General features: G+C 51.4%; 1 protein-coding gene across 4 annotated transcripts in view; it reads left to right on the top strand.

The window, feature by feature from the left end:
• Window positions 1-16,416, top strand: part of ABR (active BCR-related) — a 196,007-nt gene that overhangs the window by 148,193 nt on the left and 31,398 nt on the right. For all 4 annotated transcript variants that reach the window (XM_023519258.1, XM_012811585.2, XM_012811586.2 and 1 more), the window contains 6 exons: window positions 1,704-1,826; window positions 2,178-2,253; window positions 2,723-2,827; window positions 4,107-4,181; window positions 6,978-7,075; window positions 7,458-7,589. In XM_023519258.1, coding sequence (XP_023375026.1) covers window positions 1,704-1,826; window positions 2,178-2,253; window positions 2,723-2,827; window positions 4,107-4,181; window positions 6,978-7,075; window positions 7,458-7,589 — 609 coding nt within the window. The remainder of the gene's footprint in view (window positions 1-1,703; window positions 1,827-2,177; window positions 2,254-2,722; window positions 2,828-4,106; window positions 4,182-6,977; window positions 7,076-7,457; window positions 7,590-16,416) is intronic.

The raw sequence follows: 16,416 nt of genomic DNA, 5'->3' as shown, positions 1-16,416 counted from the left end.
GAACCCGCCACCTTAGGTGTATGTGGCTGGCGCCCTAGCCGCTTGAGCCACAGGCGCCGAGCCTCTTCTATTTTTAATAGAGACAGCGTCTTGATTTTGCTCAGGCTGGTCTCAAACTTGTGAACTCAAGCAATCTACCCACCTCGGCCTCCCAGAATGCTAGGATTAAAGACATGAGCCACTGCGCTTAGCCATAATAATAATTTTTATAAGTTTAATTTCTTTTCTAATTGCCAGTGTAATACTGGCTCGTTAATAACAAAATGCTCACAGTACAAAAGTGTACAGAGTAAAACTGGTCATTGTGTACCTCCCACTGTTAATAGTTTGAGGTTGGTTCTTCCAGTCTCTTCTATGCATGTACTGGATGGGTGTATATTATTTTTAAATAAGACTATACTACATGTGCTGTTCTGCAGCTTAAGCTTTTCACTGAACAGGGTACCTTGGAGATCTTTGGATCTCCCCCCCACTTTTTAACAGCTGCATCACATTCTGTTGCTTTACTGCACAATAGTGTATTTGACTATTTAGACTGTTTCTAATTCTTTGCTCTTAGCAGGCATGTTATAGTAGACAGCACCACAGTCTTATCTCCCTGGATTCCCTACAAGTGGGATGGCTGGGGCAAAGGGCATGTGCATTTAACTGCCAGATTTACTCTGAAAAAGTGTCCACTATGTTCCCCCAGCAGTGTTTGAAAGTCCCTGTTCCCCACCCTGTCACAACACTGGCTGTGAGCATTTGTTACAACTTTGCCAGTCCTTGTGGGGCTACAGAGATTGATTCTACCTGAAAAGCTTTAGGATGGTATTAGACATGAGCCTCAAAGCATAATAGCAGTTAATAAGAGGGAGGGGATCCTTTATAAAATAGACAGAAACTTGGAAAATTGAAAGAGAAGGGTACACCAGCTTGCTGGAGAATGAGGCTGAGCCCAGGGGACAGGGTGGAACATGGTGAGTTGTCAGGCAGGGCAGAGGGGTTGGAACCTGCCGTGGGGGACCAGGGTGCCAGGCCAGCACATGGGGCTTTATGCTGAAAGGTGTCTGAGGTTTTTTAAGCAAGGTGTCTCTGTTGTACCCAGGATTTAATTTAAAGAGATGACAGGGTGACAATACAGAGAGGCTTATAACACTGAAAGATTTTTTATTACTTACGGTTCCCAAGAGGGGACACATCCTGCCACACATGGCCACGTGGGGAAGCACCAGGTCTAGGCCGCAGGCAGGAGTGAAGGGAAAGCAGGGCCATCTCTCTATGTTTTCTGCAGAGAAGCAAGGCAGGGCAGGGAAGGAGCTCTGGAGTGACTAGTTGGAATAATATTGGCAGGCTCTGGGCTACCCAGTGGTCTCTAGTTAACTGGCCCATGGCCCTGGGTGATTAGGGCAGAGAGAAAATTGGCTTGGAGGGTGAGAGTTGGATAAAGGAGGTGGTTGGGAAGGTGAGCTTTGTTTGAGCTGGTTTGTGCATGAAAGATGTGCTCACAGGGCTGTCATTTATAATCTTCAGAATTAGCCAGGGGAGGACCAGTTTCTCCTCAACCAGGTAGGTTCCCCACCCCTCAAGATGTCAAAACATCACAAAATATAGAAAATAAAAAAGCATAATTAATACACAGGGGAATGTTGTACTTAGAGCTGCTGAGTGAGAAGTGGGAATCTGAGTGCGAGAGAAACCCACTGTGCCCTCCGTTCCTGCAGAAAGCCAACAAAGGGCAGAGCCGGGCCATCGAGCGCCTGAAAAAGAAGATGTTTGAGAATGAGTTCTTGCTGCTGCTCAATTCCCCCACAATCCCGTTTCGAATCCACAATCGGAATGGAAAGGTCAGGAAGGGTGTTGGTGGGAAAAAGGCCCCTTCCTCAGTCCAGAGGGCCCCTAACCAGTGGGAATCAGGGATGCAGGCCCTCGTTACCCAAGAAGGCTGCCTTGGCTCCATCCCTAAACTCCTCCCCACTGATATGAAACCAGTGCCCCCTGCTGGTCGTCACTGCCACTACCACTTCTGTCCCCTGGTTTCCCTGAAGGGAACCCCCGGCGCCCGCCCCTCTTCTAGCTACCTCCTTCTCTAAATTCAGTGTTGTGCCTAAGTAAGAAGAAACTTGTTAGTGGCCCCAGAATCTGGGAACCTGCTTGGCCTGTGATCACCCCACTAAATTCTTATGTCCTCTCTTTAGAGCTACCTGTTCCTACTGTCCTCGGACTATGAGAGGTCAGAATGGAGAGAAGCAATTCAGAAACTACAGAAGAAGGGTAAACCCACCCCATCCTGCCCTGTCCTGATGGTATCCATGCCATGATGGGCCGTTTGCATTTCCAAGAATTTTATGTCCAGTATCTCCTCTTTGGCTCTCATAGTCACCCTAGAAGGTGTGAGGAAGGTGATGTTACCAATTTGAGACACAAAGAATTTATGTGATTTGCTGAAGGCATGAGGAATTAGTAATAGGATTGGACCCAGAGCCCAAGGTCACTCCCCCCTTTTCTCTCTCTTGTTCTTATTCTCTCACACATACATACACGAACCTCTTAGATTCTCCTACTCTGATCCCTCTGACAGCACCTAAAATAGTTTCTGTGTGTCTACAAGTCTTTCCCTCCCACCCAAGAACCAAACTTTGCCCCGAGAACTAACCCTGTCTCTGCAGAAACCCCCAAGGAAGAGCAGCAGATCCTAGTGGACCAGTGCTGATATTCCTTTTTCTTTTGGTTCTTCCTTCAGATCTCCAGGCCTTTGTCCTGAGCTCAGTGGAGCTCCAGGTGCTCACGGGATCCTGTTTCAAGCTTAGGACTGTACACAACATTCCTGTCACCAGCAATAAAGATGGTAAAGACTAGAACCTGAGGTTGCCCACCCAGCTCCCAGGCCATTGCTGGCCTTTCTTAAGTGCCCAGACAGACATGTGGCTATAAATAATGTCTGATCCCTTTCAACTGTGCTGGGGCTATTCACTTGCTAGGTGCACACAGAGTTCTGATAGGGCTTATAATGCATTGATTCCCCATGTTTCCCCCTCCTTGGGCTCCTCTGGTTTAAGAGAAGAATCTGGCATCCCAGTGCACTGGGATTGTGTTGTTAATACATCCGTGAAAACAGTCTGATAATGGAAACCAAAGGCCGAAGCATGGGGCAAGGGGGTGAAGGGGAAGGAAGAGGATAGGCAGAGTACTATATGAAAAGCAAGGCTGGAAGTTTCCAGAGACTGGCTTTTAGAAGGCCCTGAAGGCTACTCAAGGGAGTTTGGAGTTCATGTAGTAAGCCGAGGAGCCTATGGGAAGTTGATGTTTCTGTGCAGGGAAGACTGTCCATTCTGGCTGCCCATGGTTCTGGAAAAGGGTCTTTTCTGTGAAAGGAATTTTGTAGGCAAGCTTTCCTCTAAATATGGAGGTCGTCTAGGGATCCTTGGGTCCCAAGGAGCAGGCAAAGCTCGGTTTTCTTTTCGTTAGAACAGAGTGACTTGGCTCATCGCTTGTAGCACAGAGGTTACGGCATTAGCCACATATACCAAGGGTGGCAGGTTCGAACCCAACCCAGGCCAGCTAAACAACAATGACAACTGCAACAAAAAATAGCCAGGCATGTGGCAGGTGCCTGTAGTAGTCCCAGCTACTTGGGAGGCCGAGGCAAGAGAATTGCTTGAGCCCAAGAGTTTGAGGTTGCTGTGAGCTGTGACGATGCCATGGCACTCCACCAAGGGCGACATAGTTTGGGACTCTGGGTTTTTTTTGTTTGTTTGTTTTTTGAGTGACTTATCTATCATATTAGTTAATTTTTACTTTGAAAGGCTAGACTGAGGAGGGCAGGATTCAGAGGGAGGGAGAGTACTCCAGGGGAATGGTAACAAATCCCTGGCCCAGGACAGTCGGGCTGGCTTCCTTAGAGAAGCCCGGAGAAGGGCCCCTGCAGCACCCAGCCCCTCACATCTGCAGTGGGATGGGGAGTGGGGTGAGAAGCAGGGTGCTTTAGAAACTTTTTCATATGGCCACCAGGTGGTGCTATCACACCAAGCTGAGGCTGTGTCTCATACCCTGACTGCCTCCCTACCAGTCTGGAAAGGAGGAAGGGGTGTACCTCTCACTGCCCTGGGGGCTGTTCTCTCTTGCAGATGATGAGTCTCCTGGACTCTATGGCTTCCTTCACGTCATCGTCCACTCTGCCAAGGGATTTAAACAATCAGCCAGTAAGTGCCCCTGACCACCAGCCCTAGGAGGAAGTGACACTAATTATTGTCAGCCTTTCACAGACAGTCGCTCTGGGCCCACCATGTGGGGCTTCCCACTGCCCACCTGCTCTGCTCTGGTCTGCCCAGGCAGGGGCGCTGCCAGCATGCCTCAAGATGTAAGAATTCCTCTGAAGGGCAGGCACCAGCTCCTCTTGGCAGGGGGTAACCCTTACCCTTTGTGTCCAAGATCTCTCTCTCAAGTCCTCCAGCTGGGTGTCTGCAGCCCCCTGGAGCTGCCGACATCTGGGCTCCAACCCCATTATCTGCCCATTACAAGCTGTGTGACCTTGAGCAAGTTTCTTAACCTCTCTGAGCTTTGGCGATTATACTTTTTATCCACACGGAAATTTTTGAGTCAATTAGACAGCTAACAGTTTCTACCCATTTGCTAGTGAGGAAGCTGAGAGGTGAAAGGATGTAGCATTTTACAGGATCAGAAACAGGGCTCTTGACTCCTCTCCTCCTGCCCCTTCCTCTTCCCTTCCTCTCTGGTAGGTGAGGTCTGCCCCTGCCTCTCCCTGCAGCGCACTGAACAGAGGTTATGCCCTTGCCCCACAAACAACCATTGGATCAACATTTACTGTGAAGTCTCCCTGAGTCCCTGAGAAATCAGCCTCACTCCTTTGTGTTCCCATCACGCTCAGGGCAAACTATGGTTTCAGAGCCTGTCATGCTGTTTGTCACATAATTTGCCTTTCCCACTGTGAGTTCTTTGAGGGCAAGAACCAGGTCTCCTTTATTCTTGGATGAATAGGGGCTCAGAAATGCTGCAGTAGTTAATTGACGAGCACCTACTGTGTACCCAGAGAAAATGAGAACATGGCCAGCATGTGGACAGTGCCTCGGTGTGTTCAAAGCCTTTTCAGGCTCATGATCTGCTCTCTTCCTCTGGCTTCCCTCTGAGGTCACCGATACCATTCCCATTTTACACATGAGGACACTGAGGCTCAGAGGGCTCAAGGGACCTTTGCACAGATAGTACGTGCTGCAATAGAATTCAGGTCTTTTGACACCAAAGCCCAAGCTCTTCCTTTGACAGCATTTCTCAAAGTCTGTCCAGGACCATCACATTCATCACCAGGCTGCTTGTCAATGCGGACATTTTATGAACCTTCCCTGAACCCATAGAATTCCCTTCTTTGTGGGCTGCTACTCAAGAATCTTCCTAGTTATCAAGCACTATAGGGTTATAACCCAGGTCTACACAAAGTGCCTCCCACCAAGGGTGGAGGGTTTGAACCCGGCCCCGGCCAAACTGCAACAAAAAATAGCCGGGCGTTGTGGTGGGCGCCTGTAGTCCCAGCTACTCAGGAGGCTGAAGCAAGAGAATCACTTAAGCCCAGGAGTTGGAGGTTGCTATGAGCTGTGATGCCAGGGCACTCTACCGAGGGCAATAAAGTAAAACTCTATCTCTAAAAAACAAAAACAAAATCAGTTGGTGCTGATGGCATTTCTTGTTCCTCCATCTCTCAGCCACATAGACCTTGATCACCCAGCTCCCTGGTCAGGCTGGGGTACCCAGGGCCTCTAGCACTGTCTGCCTATTAATCTGTGCCTACATGCTTATATGTTCTGACACCAGCTGCACCTCCTCTATGTTGCACCCTGCTGGAGACCTTGCAGGGGCAAGTTCTGCTCCCTTTTCCACAGGAGAGCTGTTCTGAGGGACAACAGCCAGCTGGCCCCTCCTGGGGCTGATCAGAGAGGCAGCTTGAGCCGTATCTCCACCCTCAGACCTCTGCCCCTTTCCCCTTGGTTTATGCTGCAGAGGGTTGGCTATAGTATCTCAAAGATACTCCTCTCCCACCAGCAACACCCCAGTAGATAGCCTTGGGAGCTCGCATGGATGTGGGAGGCTGCCAGCATCTGAGCCCCAGAAGGAATATGTGACGTGCAGAGTGCCTGATCAGGGTCTCCTGGGTCCCAGGATAGAGAGGAGAAGATGGTCAGCCTAAAGGCCAGGGTTCAAAATGGAAATGCCAGGGAGAGCCCCTGCCCCCTGCCCTTTCACCCCAGCCCTCCACCACTCCGTTTCCTGAAGCACTAGGATGTTAAGAGCTTCATTCCTTTGTCCCACAAGCATTTACTATGTGCCTACTGTGTACCAAGCCCTGCTCTTAGTACCGGGGATATACTGGTGGGTAAGAAAACCGAAGGCTATACCCAAAATGTTTATACCGTGGAGGGAAGAGAGACTGTGAACACACAGAGAGGGTCACTTCAGTTAAAGCTCAGTGCTATGAAAGGAACAACAGTGGACCAAGCCCCAGAAATAGGGAGCGTTGCTGGTCATCAGGGCAAGCAGGACCCAGAGCCCAGGGTTAGTAAATGCCTGTAGGGCCTCCCACCTCAAACGCCCATGACACCCCTGCTGAGAAACTCTGGGACTAATGTTGGGACAGAGGTGACTTCTTTAATCAGTGTGGCAGGGAAGACCTTGTGGGAGGCCTCTACAGTGAGAAGGCAGGACACAGAGGCCTGAGGGGCATAGCTCTGTGCCTTGAGGGGAAGAAGGTGGCTAGTGTGGCTGGAGTTGGATGAGGAGGGGAGGGCCAGAGCCACCTGAGGAGAGTATGGGGAAGCACGAGGGGTCAGGAGGCACAGGGCCAAGATGGTACCCCACAGGCAGCTGAGAGGGACCTGTGAATTGTCCCCCTTCCTTCCTCAGCCCCTCCCCACTAGCAGCCCTGCCCTGGCTCAGAGCTGAGCCTCAGAGGCCTTAACCTGGTGTCTCTTTCTGTCCTTCCCCTGCAGACCTGTACTGTACCTTGGAGGTGGATTCCTTTGGCTATTTTGTCAGCAAAGCCAAAACTAGGGTGTTCCGGGACACAACAGAGCCCAAATGGGATGAGGTGAGTGGAGGGTCCTGATGTCCCCTGGGTTTGTCACTGAATATGACTACTTCCCTCCCTGGGTTCATGACTGGTCTGCTTATTGGTTGGACCAGTTCTGTCTTTCTGACCACACACACCCTGGTCTCCCATTTCCTGTCCTCTGGCTTCTAATCACAGGGTTTGTGTTCATGGTTGTCGGACACTGCAGTTTCAGCCCAAACTCCATTTCATCAGTGATTTGGAGGCCCCTAAAAGCCGCGGGCAATGAGGGTGCCCCTCCACACTGTGTGACATGGTCCTCATAGGCCCTGCTGACCTACCCCTTGCAAAGTTGAGGGCTGCACCTGCGAAGAAGCTGTGTCTTCCTGCTTCAGAGGTTGATGACCCTTTGTTTCCCCAGGAGTTTGAGATTGAACTGGAAGGCTCTCAGTCCTTGAGGATCCTGTGCTACGAGAAGTGCTATGACAAGACCAAGGTCAACAAGGACAACAATGAGATTGTGGACAAGATCATGGGCAAAGGGCAGATCCAGGTGAGGGTCCAGGGTACCAAGGCAAGGCTCTGAGAGCTGCCAGGAGGTGGTGCCGGTTGACAAGGAGTCCTTCTCACTCATCATCTTTGTCAAGGTGCTTTTTGTGACTTTGGTTTAAAGGTGGTTTGAGAAAAGTTCCCCAAGGTGGTTGTTTTCCCCTGCTAGAGATGACTTCTTATTGTAACCCCAGATGCCTGCAGGTGCCAGTTCCTGAGGCTTCCACACCTGGCCCAGAGGGATGACACAAAACTCCCTTTGTTCATATTCCAGCTATAGTTTAGTGGTGGCTTTTTCCTGGAAAGCCGTGTTGAGGATTCGGAGGCTATGTCCATGAGCAGGAGGGGAGAGCATTACACTGATGAGCAGTGCCTGCCAGAGGCATGGGGAGGAGCAGGCACATGGCCCAGGGCTCTGCTATTCTACCAGAGGGCTTAGCATCCAGCTTGGGAGCTGGTCTCTCATTTGTTGCAAGGGTTGCTGGACTTTACGTGTTTGGAAGTCATTGGCTTAGGGTGGGTTTCAGAGTATTGGTAGAGGCAGGTCCTTGGTCAGATTAAGAGCATACATGCGTTTCTCAGCTGTGTTTCTTGGTTCCCTGTATTGTATGTAGGAACAAGGCCCTTGTTTGTAGCCTGTGTCTCTGGAACAGTCTACCAGTTTTGAAGATGGCTGCTCTTTACTTGCCTGTCAAGAGAACTAGGCTTGGGGAAGAGGGGTGAGGGCAGTGGTGACATTCAGCATGGAGCCATCCATACTGCTGTCTGCCCCTTTTTGCAGCCCTGTGCTAAGCTATGACACAAGTGACTGGTTTGGAGGTAGATTCTGTGAATCATGAAATCAAGGGAAGCAATAACTAGTACGTGCTGGGACTAAGCCATGGGTACTGGGTGCTTTAAGCTTCCTAATAATTGCCTCAGACACAGTCTGGGTACAGGCAGTGACAGCCCCATGTATAACAGGGAGCTGAACAATGCTTCTTTGCAAGAAGCATTTGCTCTCCAATGTGCTGTTGAGGCCGCAGAGTTTGGTATCTGGCTTTTAACTGGGTGTGCCTGGTGGCATTGCTTCTTAGGACCCATGTGTGTCTCCTGCTCCTCCACCTATCTCAGGCTCCTATGTTTGGGGGGGGGGCAGGCAATTGGTGGGGGGGGCAATTGGTGGGGGCCTGGCAATTTGCCTCCTGTCGCCCCATGCTCCTGAGCACATCCCTTCCTCACACTGTGTGACCTGTCCCCCATTCCTCAGCACTGTCACCAGGGAAACAGCTGCTAGGCAACTATGAACCATTCCTTCATTATTTAGGAGATGGGGGTTGATAGAGTGCCTTCTAAACCCAGTCCGTAGAACTTGGGATCTGCAGGGATAAGGGGTAGGAGCCCTGTCACCATGTCCCTGGGCTGGCCCATCCAGCTCTAGGAGATGCCCAGCCAAGAGACAGGACCGGCTGCCATACTCCCCAAGCCATTGGTGACTGGAAAATGGGAGAATTAAAGGGGTTACTCAGAGCAGCCAACTCCCAGGGCCCAAAGGCAACATTCTCCCACCTGGATTTTAGCTCTGTCGCTTTCCTCCTTCTGGGTCAGCTGCATAAAGCCCAGGGGAAACACACCATAAATCATTACATCTTGGAGACAGGAGCAGATGGAGGCGGTGGGGGAAGGGGAGGAAGCCAGGTTATGTTTGGCAGAGCAGAAAGCACAGTCTGGTAAGGAAAATGTTTCTGTGTTTAAGCTTCGAGGAATGTTAAATGCCTGGGAGTTGATATTAAAAGAAACACAAACCTTCCTGCTGCCAGCTGACCAGAGCCTGTGAGCTGGCAGTTCGGAGCCAGAGCCCTCCAGAGGGCTTTGAAGTCTCCTGGCGCTCAGCTCTCCAAGGCTCAGGCCCTGGCCCTCAGCAGCAGAGTCCTCTAACCAGCCTTCCAGGAGATCAGAGAGGCAAAGGGGGTGTCATGGCTTATAATGCCTTGCTCCCGACAGCCCTCTGAGCCACTGAGGATGGCCAGGCTGGGTGGAGACTCTGCACAAAGCTGTTCCCACATGCCAGGTCCCATAAAGCCAGGGAACAGTCTGTCCCCACAGCTGCTTCCCACCTCCCTTCCTGCCACCAGCCTCTGGAACGTGGCCCTGCTCCTCTCCAGCAGGTGCTAAGATGGTCTTGAGGTAGGTCCGAGTCCTCAGAGATGTTTGTGTGGTCCAAAAGAAACTGTCTCCCTTTCTCTCTAAGCCCCCGCCTGCTCGGTCTGTCTTGAGAGCAAAGAGGGACCCCATCACATTAGCTCCAGGCATTTGCTCCTGCAGTGGGTTTGCCCAGTGTGCAGTGGGGGCAGGGAATCTGCAGCTGCAGCTGGGGGCGGCAGGGTGGGGGCAGCATGTAGTGACAGACAAATGGCAGCACTAATCACTAGCATGTGTGTCTGGCAGTTGTGCTCTTGGAGGCCATTCCCAAATGTGATCTCATGAGATCCTTGCAGTGGTTCTGCAAGGAAAATAAGTCACATCTTTCCCACTTCACAGACGAGGACACTGAGGCCCTGAAGTTAAGTACCCTGGCCAAGGCACCTCTGCTGATAGGATGCAGGGAGGCCACACACATTCTATGTGTGGTGACCCATGTCTCAGGCCTTCATCAAGAAATCTCCCAACCAGGGTCCTAGCGGGGCTAGTGGTCTGGAGAAGGACCCAGGGCGATGTTTCCCACCAGGACCCTGCTTTATGGCATAAGGTGAGCCTAAGGCTTCCTTTGTCTTAGAGTCTTGTTACCTCTGTGCAGGGGACATTTCTGCCTGGTGCCTGGGAGGAAGTAGAATGAGCAAGCAAGGAAAGGAGCAGGTAGGTGGGGTGGGGGGAAGGGGAGACAACTTACTGTGCATCTATGGAGTAAGAGGTGCCGGGATCCTAGTCTCTGAGGAACCTACTGTCAGGTTGGACAGACAAGCATGTCACTACGTGCCCAGCCACCAGAGAATGGTGCAAGATGCAGCAGTAACAAAGCTTTAGGGAGTTTGAGGTAATCCCAGCACTGTGCTAGACTTTTATGTCTGCCATCCCAGGGCAGATGTGCTCCCATCTGCACAGTAGCCTGTGGGGTAGGAATGTTATCACAAGAATAAAGATGAGAAAGCTGGGCGCCAAGGGGTTAAGTCACCTATCCAAGGCCCTGGCGGCCAGCTCCAGCCCGTCTGGGTGCTCTCCTGCTCCCACTGTGCTGTAAGTCATCAGATGAAAACCCAAAGAAAGGAAGACTATGGCCTGGAACTACAGAGGCTTTCAGGAGGAGGTGGAGCCCAAGAGATTTGGAAGCACTGGGGCTTTTTTAATTCTAAAAGCAATATTATTTTAATTCTAAAAGCATATTTACAATATTTCTATCATTTACATTAGGAAGAAAATTGCAGTAATGGTAAAGAGATGCGAAACCTAATCTCAGACCACCCCCACTCCTCTGAAATAGCCATTTTATTTTATGCCTTTTCTCTACCTTGGGTATATAAAATTTTGTATGGTTTTAATCATAGTGAGCATTTTGTGTTTTTTTTCTATTTTCATATACTATTGTTATCCACCTCCTTTTCTCTAGGGCTGTAGGTAGGCCAGTCTTTATAAGCACCTTTTTTGATACGTTGTCAGAAGTACTGTATATGCTTTGTATAAACTGTTTGATATAATGGCCAGCACAGTCATTGCCATGTTAAGGCTCAGTGTTATTCTAGCAAGGTAGGCAGGCTCTGTGTCTGCAGAAAGGAATAGGGTGGGCATTCTGGGGGTTGAGGGGACCTGCATGGCCCAGGCAGGGAGGCAGGAATTAGGGGGGGAGTGTCCCAGGAAATTAAGGAGCCAGCCTGCCTTAAGCAGAAGCAGTCATGAGCAATGCAAGTGGGAAGGAGGTTAAGGAATAAATACATGAAGGGATTAGTGCAGGGCTTAGACCAGAAGAAATCCTAGCCGAAATTCATCCATTCCTGTTTCTGGAGAGAGAAACTGAGACCAGAAAGGGTGTGTGCTGTGGCCATAGTCAAGAGCTTGTTAGTGGCTGCACACAGGCTCCAAACTCAGAGACCCCATCCCAGGTTGGTCAGGCTTGGTCAGGTGCAAGGCAAATGAGTACATGCAGATGCTCACAGATTTGGACGGAACAGGCTTGGGTGACAGTCTGTGACTGCAAATTTAGTGAAGGACCCCACCAGCATGGCCCAGGTCTGCTCTTCCAGGGTCAGGAGTCCTCCCTTTCTTCCCCAGACCTACCAAGCCTTTACCTCCAGGTTCCCCATTCAGGCCACCCCACTATCCCCCTCCTCCTTGTTGCTTCATACTCTGCCAGACCAGGGTAATGACCCTGCCAAGAGGCCCCCCTCGTCTGCCTTGGCTCCCTGGTCCCAGGGGACTCGTGTATGTTTGTTCTAGTCTATTTCTAGCCACGCTGCTCCAGGCTCCAGATGTGCTGTCCCCAACTGGGACCTACCCATTGGCTGATTAGCATATTCCCAGGGTCCAGCCTTTCTTGGCTGGCTGGGCCAGAGAAGATAGTGTCCCTCTCAGCACCCTACATTTCTTCAGTTCCTGCCTCTGACCCCAGACAGAAGAGGGATCTGAGACCAGGAGCTACACCACCTAAGCAGAGGAGCTCTGCTGCCCTGGCCTCCCCGCACCCCTGCCCCCCATTCCCTAGCTCAGCCACAAGCCTGGGGACATAGTGTCCCCTGTCTCTGCCCACCCTGCATGGGAAACAGCTTCGCTTTCCCATAAGCCTTCCAGGGCAGCCCTCCCTGGGCACAGGAGTGCTCAAGACCCTGGGATGGGAAGGGGCAGGGATCTAGCCGAGAAAGAAAGCTCCAGTTGTTTCAAGGTATAGGGCAGGCATCCTCAAACTACAGCCTGTGTGCCACATGCAGCCCGCCTAGGACATTTATCCAGCCCGCCGGGTGTTTTTGCCACCAATGTCTGTCCTGCTTAGCAGCCAACTCTTCCCAGGGCCCACAGTCCGGCCCTCCAACGGTCTGATGGACAGTGAACTGGCCCCCTGCTTAAAAAGTTTGAGGACCCCTGTTATAGGGGATTGAAAAGTTCGGGCCTAATGGGAAACCTCTTCTATCCCTTTCCCTGTTGGAGCCTGTGTCCAGAGGGGAAGGGATGATTTCTTTAACCTCTGGACCTGGCCCCTTGGAAGCTTGTGTGAGATCAGAGTTATTATAAATGACACCCAGGAGGAGGTTATGAAGGCCAATCCTTGCCTTTAGGACTGGCTGCAGAGCCCAGATTAGCAAATCTGACAATATCCAGATACCTTAATATTCATTATTTTTTTTTCTTAATTATGATAAAACATATATAATACAAAATGTACCACTTTACTCATTTCTAAGTGTTGGCTTAGCAGCACTAGGTAAATTCACATTGTGGTATAGCCATTGCCACTATCCATGTCCAGAACTTCTTCATCTTCCCCAGCTGAGACTCCTCACACATTAAGTCATAACTCCCCAACCTCTGATAACCACTCTCTACTTTCTGTGTCTGACTACTCTAGGAACGTGATAAGTAGAATCAGACAATATTTGTCCTTTTTTGACTGGCTTGCTTCACTTCGCGTGATGCCCTCAAGCTTCATCCACCTTGTAGCAGGCGTCTAAATTTCCTTCCTTCATTGTGTGTATGTACCACATGCAGTTATCCACCCATGGGCATTTGGGTTGTTTCACCCAAGACCTTACTTGTAGGTGAGAAAAAGAGGATCCCCTCCAAAAATGGAGGCCAAATAGCATCCCTCTTTCCAGAACAGGGTCTGGCCCCACCCCATGTGTTCGTTACTCCCCATGACCGCAGGGCATGACTGCTCACTAGTAACCTCTTATGGTGGGAGAAAAGAGCTGGGCCCCCAGCCTTCTGTCCCCCAGGTCAGGCATCCCTGGCTTCTTGCCCCTTCTTCTCTCAGGTCCCCTGTCTGTCTTCCCCTCGTCCGTGGTCCAGATGCACGTAGTGTGGAGTATAGTCACCCTGGTGCTGTGGAAAGAGTGCTGGCCGGAGGGTCAGTAGACCAATTCCTGGTCCCTTGACCTCCTGAAGGCTCAGTTCCTTCGTCTATTAAATGAGGATAAGTATTCCCACTCTGCCTTCATTGCCAGCTTGATGAGCGGCTCAAAAGATGAAAGGTACCTGGCAGAGCTGGCCAGGGTGGACAGGCACGTCTGTGCTTCCTCTAGTTTATTCATTCGTTTCTGTTCAGTGAGCGCCCTCTAAGTGGCTGGCACTGTGCTGTGGATACAAAGAATGAGCAGGACTTCACCATCTAGTAAAGGAAACAGAAGAGAATTTTCATCGCTCAGCCAGCATTCAAGGGGCATTGCGTTTGAGGCCAGACAGATATGGGGCTCAGGGTCTAGCTTCGTCCACTCGTTAGTTAGGAGAACAGGATGACTGACTTTACCTCCCTGAGCCTCAGTTTCCTCAGCTGCAAAATGGGAGAATTCATGAAGCACAGCCTGGCACAGGGTCAGTACTTATTTAATGACTAGGGCACTTTGCCCTGTGCTGGCAGGTTCAGGAACCCTGTCCCCAACCTTCCTCCAGGGATTCTGGGTATAGCTTGTCCAGCAGCTCCCCCTACCCAAAGCCTGTCACCTGCAAGTGGTCCCTGTGTTTGGGGCTTTGGCTGCCAGAGGCTGCTTCTGATGGAGTTAAGCTGATGGAGTGAGACCTGGAGTTGAAAAATCAACCTCAAAGGAACTGGGAAAGTCAGGGTTGGCTTGTGACCCCACCCCACACAGCTTCAAGCTCTTCCCCCTGGAGCAGTTCTCAGCTTGGCTTGGTGCAGTCAGGCCCCAAGCAGAGTGAGTGAGGAGCTCGGGAACAAGGAGCCTTTGTCACCAACTGGGGAGCAGCTTCTGGTTTCAATTACTTTGCAGAGCGCAAGGAAACGTGGAGAGCATGAGGGTCAAGAGGCTGCTAGGGCAGGAGTCAAGGGCTCCCCACCCTGTTCCCTCCCTGGCCCCTGAGGGGGTCTGCTGTCCCCATTTGACCCTGCCTGAGGGTCCCACAGGCCAGCTCTATTGCCCTGAAAGCCTGGGCTCTAGGACCTTGGTCCCTTTTAGCCCTGCCTGTTCTATCTCTTCAAGGGCAGGGCCTGAGTAAGCTGCTTCTTGGCGAAAGGCAGAGAGCCATTAACATGGCACCTCCCGTTTGTCCCTAAGGGCCTTGTTTAGGGGCCACACTGATCACAGCTGGGCCCCTGGTGCCTGGGGGAGGCTTGGTCTGCCTGGAATGGAGGGCGGAGGGGGCTGTAGAAAGCAGACCTTTCCCTTCCATTCCGCTACGTCAGCCCCCCAGGGTTCCCTCACTGCCCCTACCGGGGCCAGGCATGCATGTCCAGGATAGGCATCTGCCTATGGGGTTGGTATTCTGTATCCTTACTGCCTGCTGCTCTCAGAGTCAGCCCACATGGGGCCCTTCCTTTGCCACCATCACCACCACTGTGCCAGCCCCAGAAGGGCTAAAAGTTCACTGAAAAATTCACTGAAGACTATGCTCTGCTCAGGCACCACCCCCTCCCAGGGAGCTGGAGCCATTGTCTTGCTTTAAAACCATCTGCTGTCCAGCACAGTGTCCCACTTGCTGTTACTCTTCAAGGCAGGGGAAACCCAGGGGCACAGCCCACCAGAGTGCCCACTCTGCCATCTGAAGCTTTTCTGGACCTGTAGTACAAACTCTCCTCTTGTCCCTGCTCAGCTTCTGTCTCCCAGGTGTTCCTGATTTGGGGAGCCTGGCCTGTCCAGTGGGTTCTAGAGACGGGAAGTGTTCAATAGGAAGCAGATGGAGGCCTGAGCCTCCCTCCCCCCAGCCTCCCCTATTTAGGAATGCCGCCTTGGCAGGCAGACTTGGTGCCTGCTCCCCCAGGCCCACCTTTAAGGAGTGGGCAACAAGCAGAGAAATTCCTCTAGAGGGGACCTTGGGAACTGATTCAGCCAGGCCCTGAGAACATCTAGCCTCTCTACAAACCCCCCCAAAAGGGTGCTTTCCTCTCAGTTCTGGGAGGGGGCTCCCACACTCAAGCAGAAGACTCAGGTTTGACTCCAGCTGGTCACCCTTGCATGACCTCTCAGAGTGCATCCTCTCAAGGCTATGGATATTAAATGAGCCAGGGAGGTGCACTCAGTACACAGCTAACCTCCCAGTAGGCAGAAGCTGCAACTTTATCCTCCTAGGAATCCAAAAATCTGGTCCCTGGGGTGGCCCCACTTTTGATTTTTTTTCTAAAAGCTTTGAGAGAAAGACTTAGCAGAATTGCAAGGAAACTCCCTGAGTTAAGGCCATGGTGAACACTGTACCAGTAAGGGGTCCCCTTTGGCTGGGCTCTCCTGCCTCCCTCAAGCGTGTGGTGGCTGCAGCCCAGCCTTTTCGATGGCACTGAGTGAGGACATCCTGCCCTGTGGGCTGGAGCAGGGAGGGCTGGGCGCAGCGTGCTCCACACTGGGAGGCAAGAGCTGTGTGGCACTGGCTTTGCAGCAAACCCCAGAGTGACTGGAGAACCAAGGTGACCCAGAAAACACCAGAAACGCCAGCCTGACTGACTAGATAAGTGTTATCTCATTGTAAAGCCAGTGAGAAAGATGCGCACCCATCAAGTACAAGCGCGGGATTTTCCCAAAGCAGGGAAAGAGGTGGAGATAAGACTTGAGTTTCAGATCCAGCACTCGGACCTGGAAGTTTCCTTAAAAAGCCCCTAACCTCCCTGAACTCCACACTTCCCCCAGCCCTCACCAAGGGAGCTCGAGGGCCAAGAGCTGTGGGTCGTGGGCGAGAGAAACTCTTGTTCTCATGAGAAGCATCTGTTG

Source organism: Otolemur garnettii, unplaced genomic scaffold, assembly GCF_000181295.1.
Source record: "Otolemur garnettii isolate 467f Iridium unplaced genomic scaffold, OtoGar3 scaffold00166, whole genome shotgun sequence".
NCBI lineage: Eukaryota > Metazoa > Chordata > Mammalia > Primates > Galagidae > Otolemur > Otolemur garnettii.
Note: the sequence above shows the minus strand (reverse complement) of the source record. Positions and strands in the feature narration are given on the sequence as shown.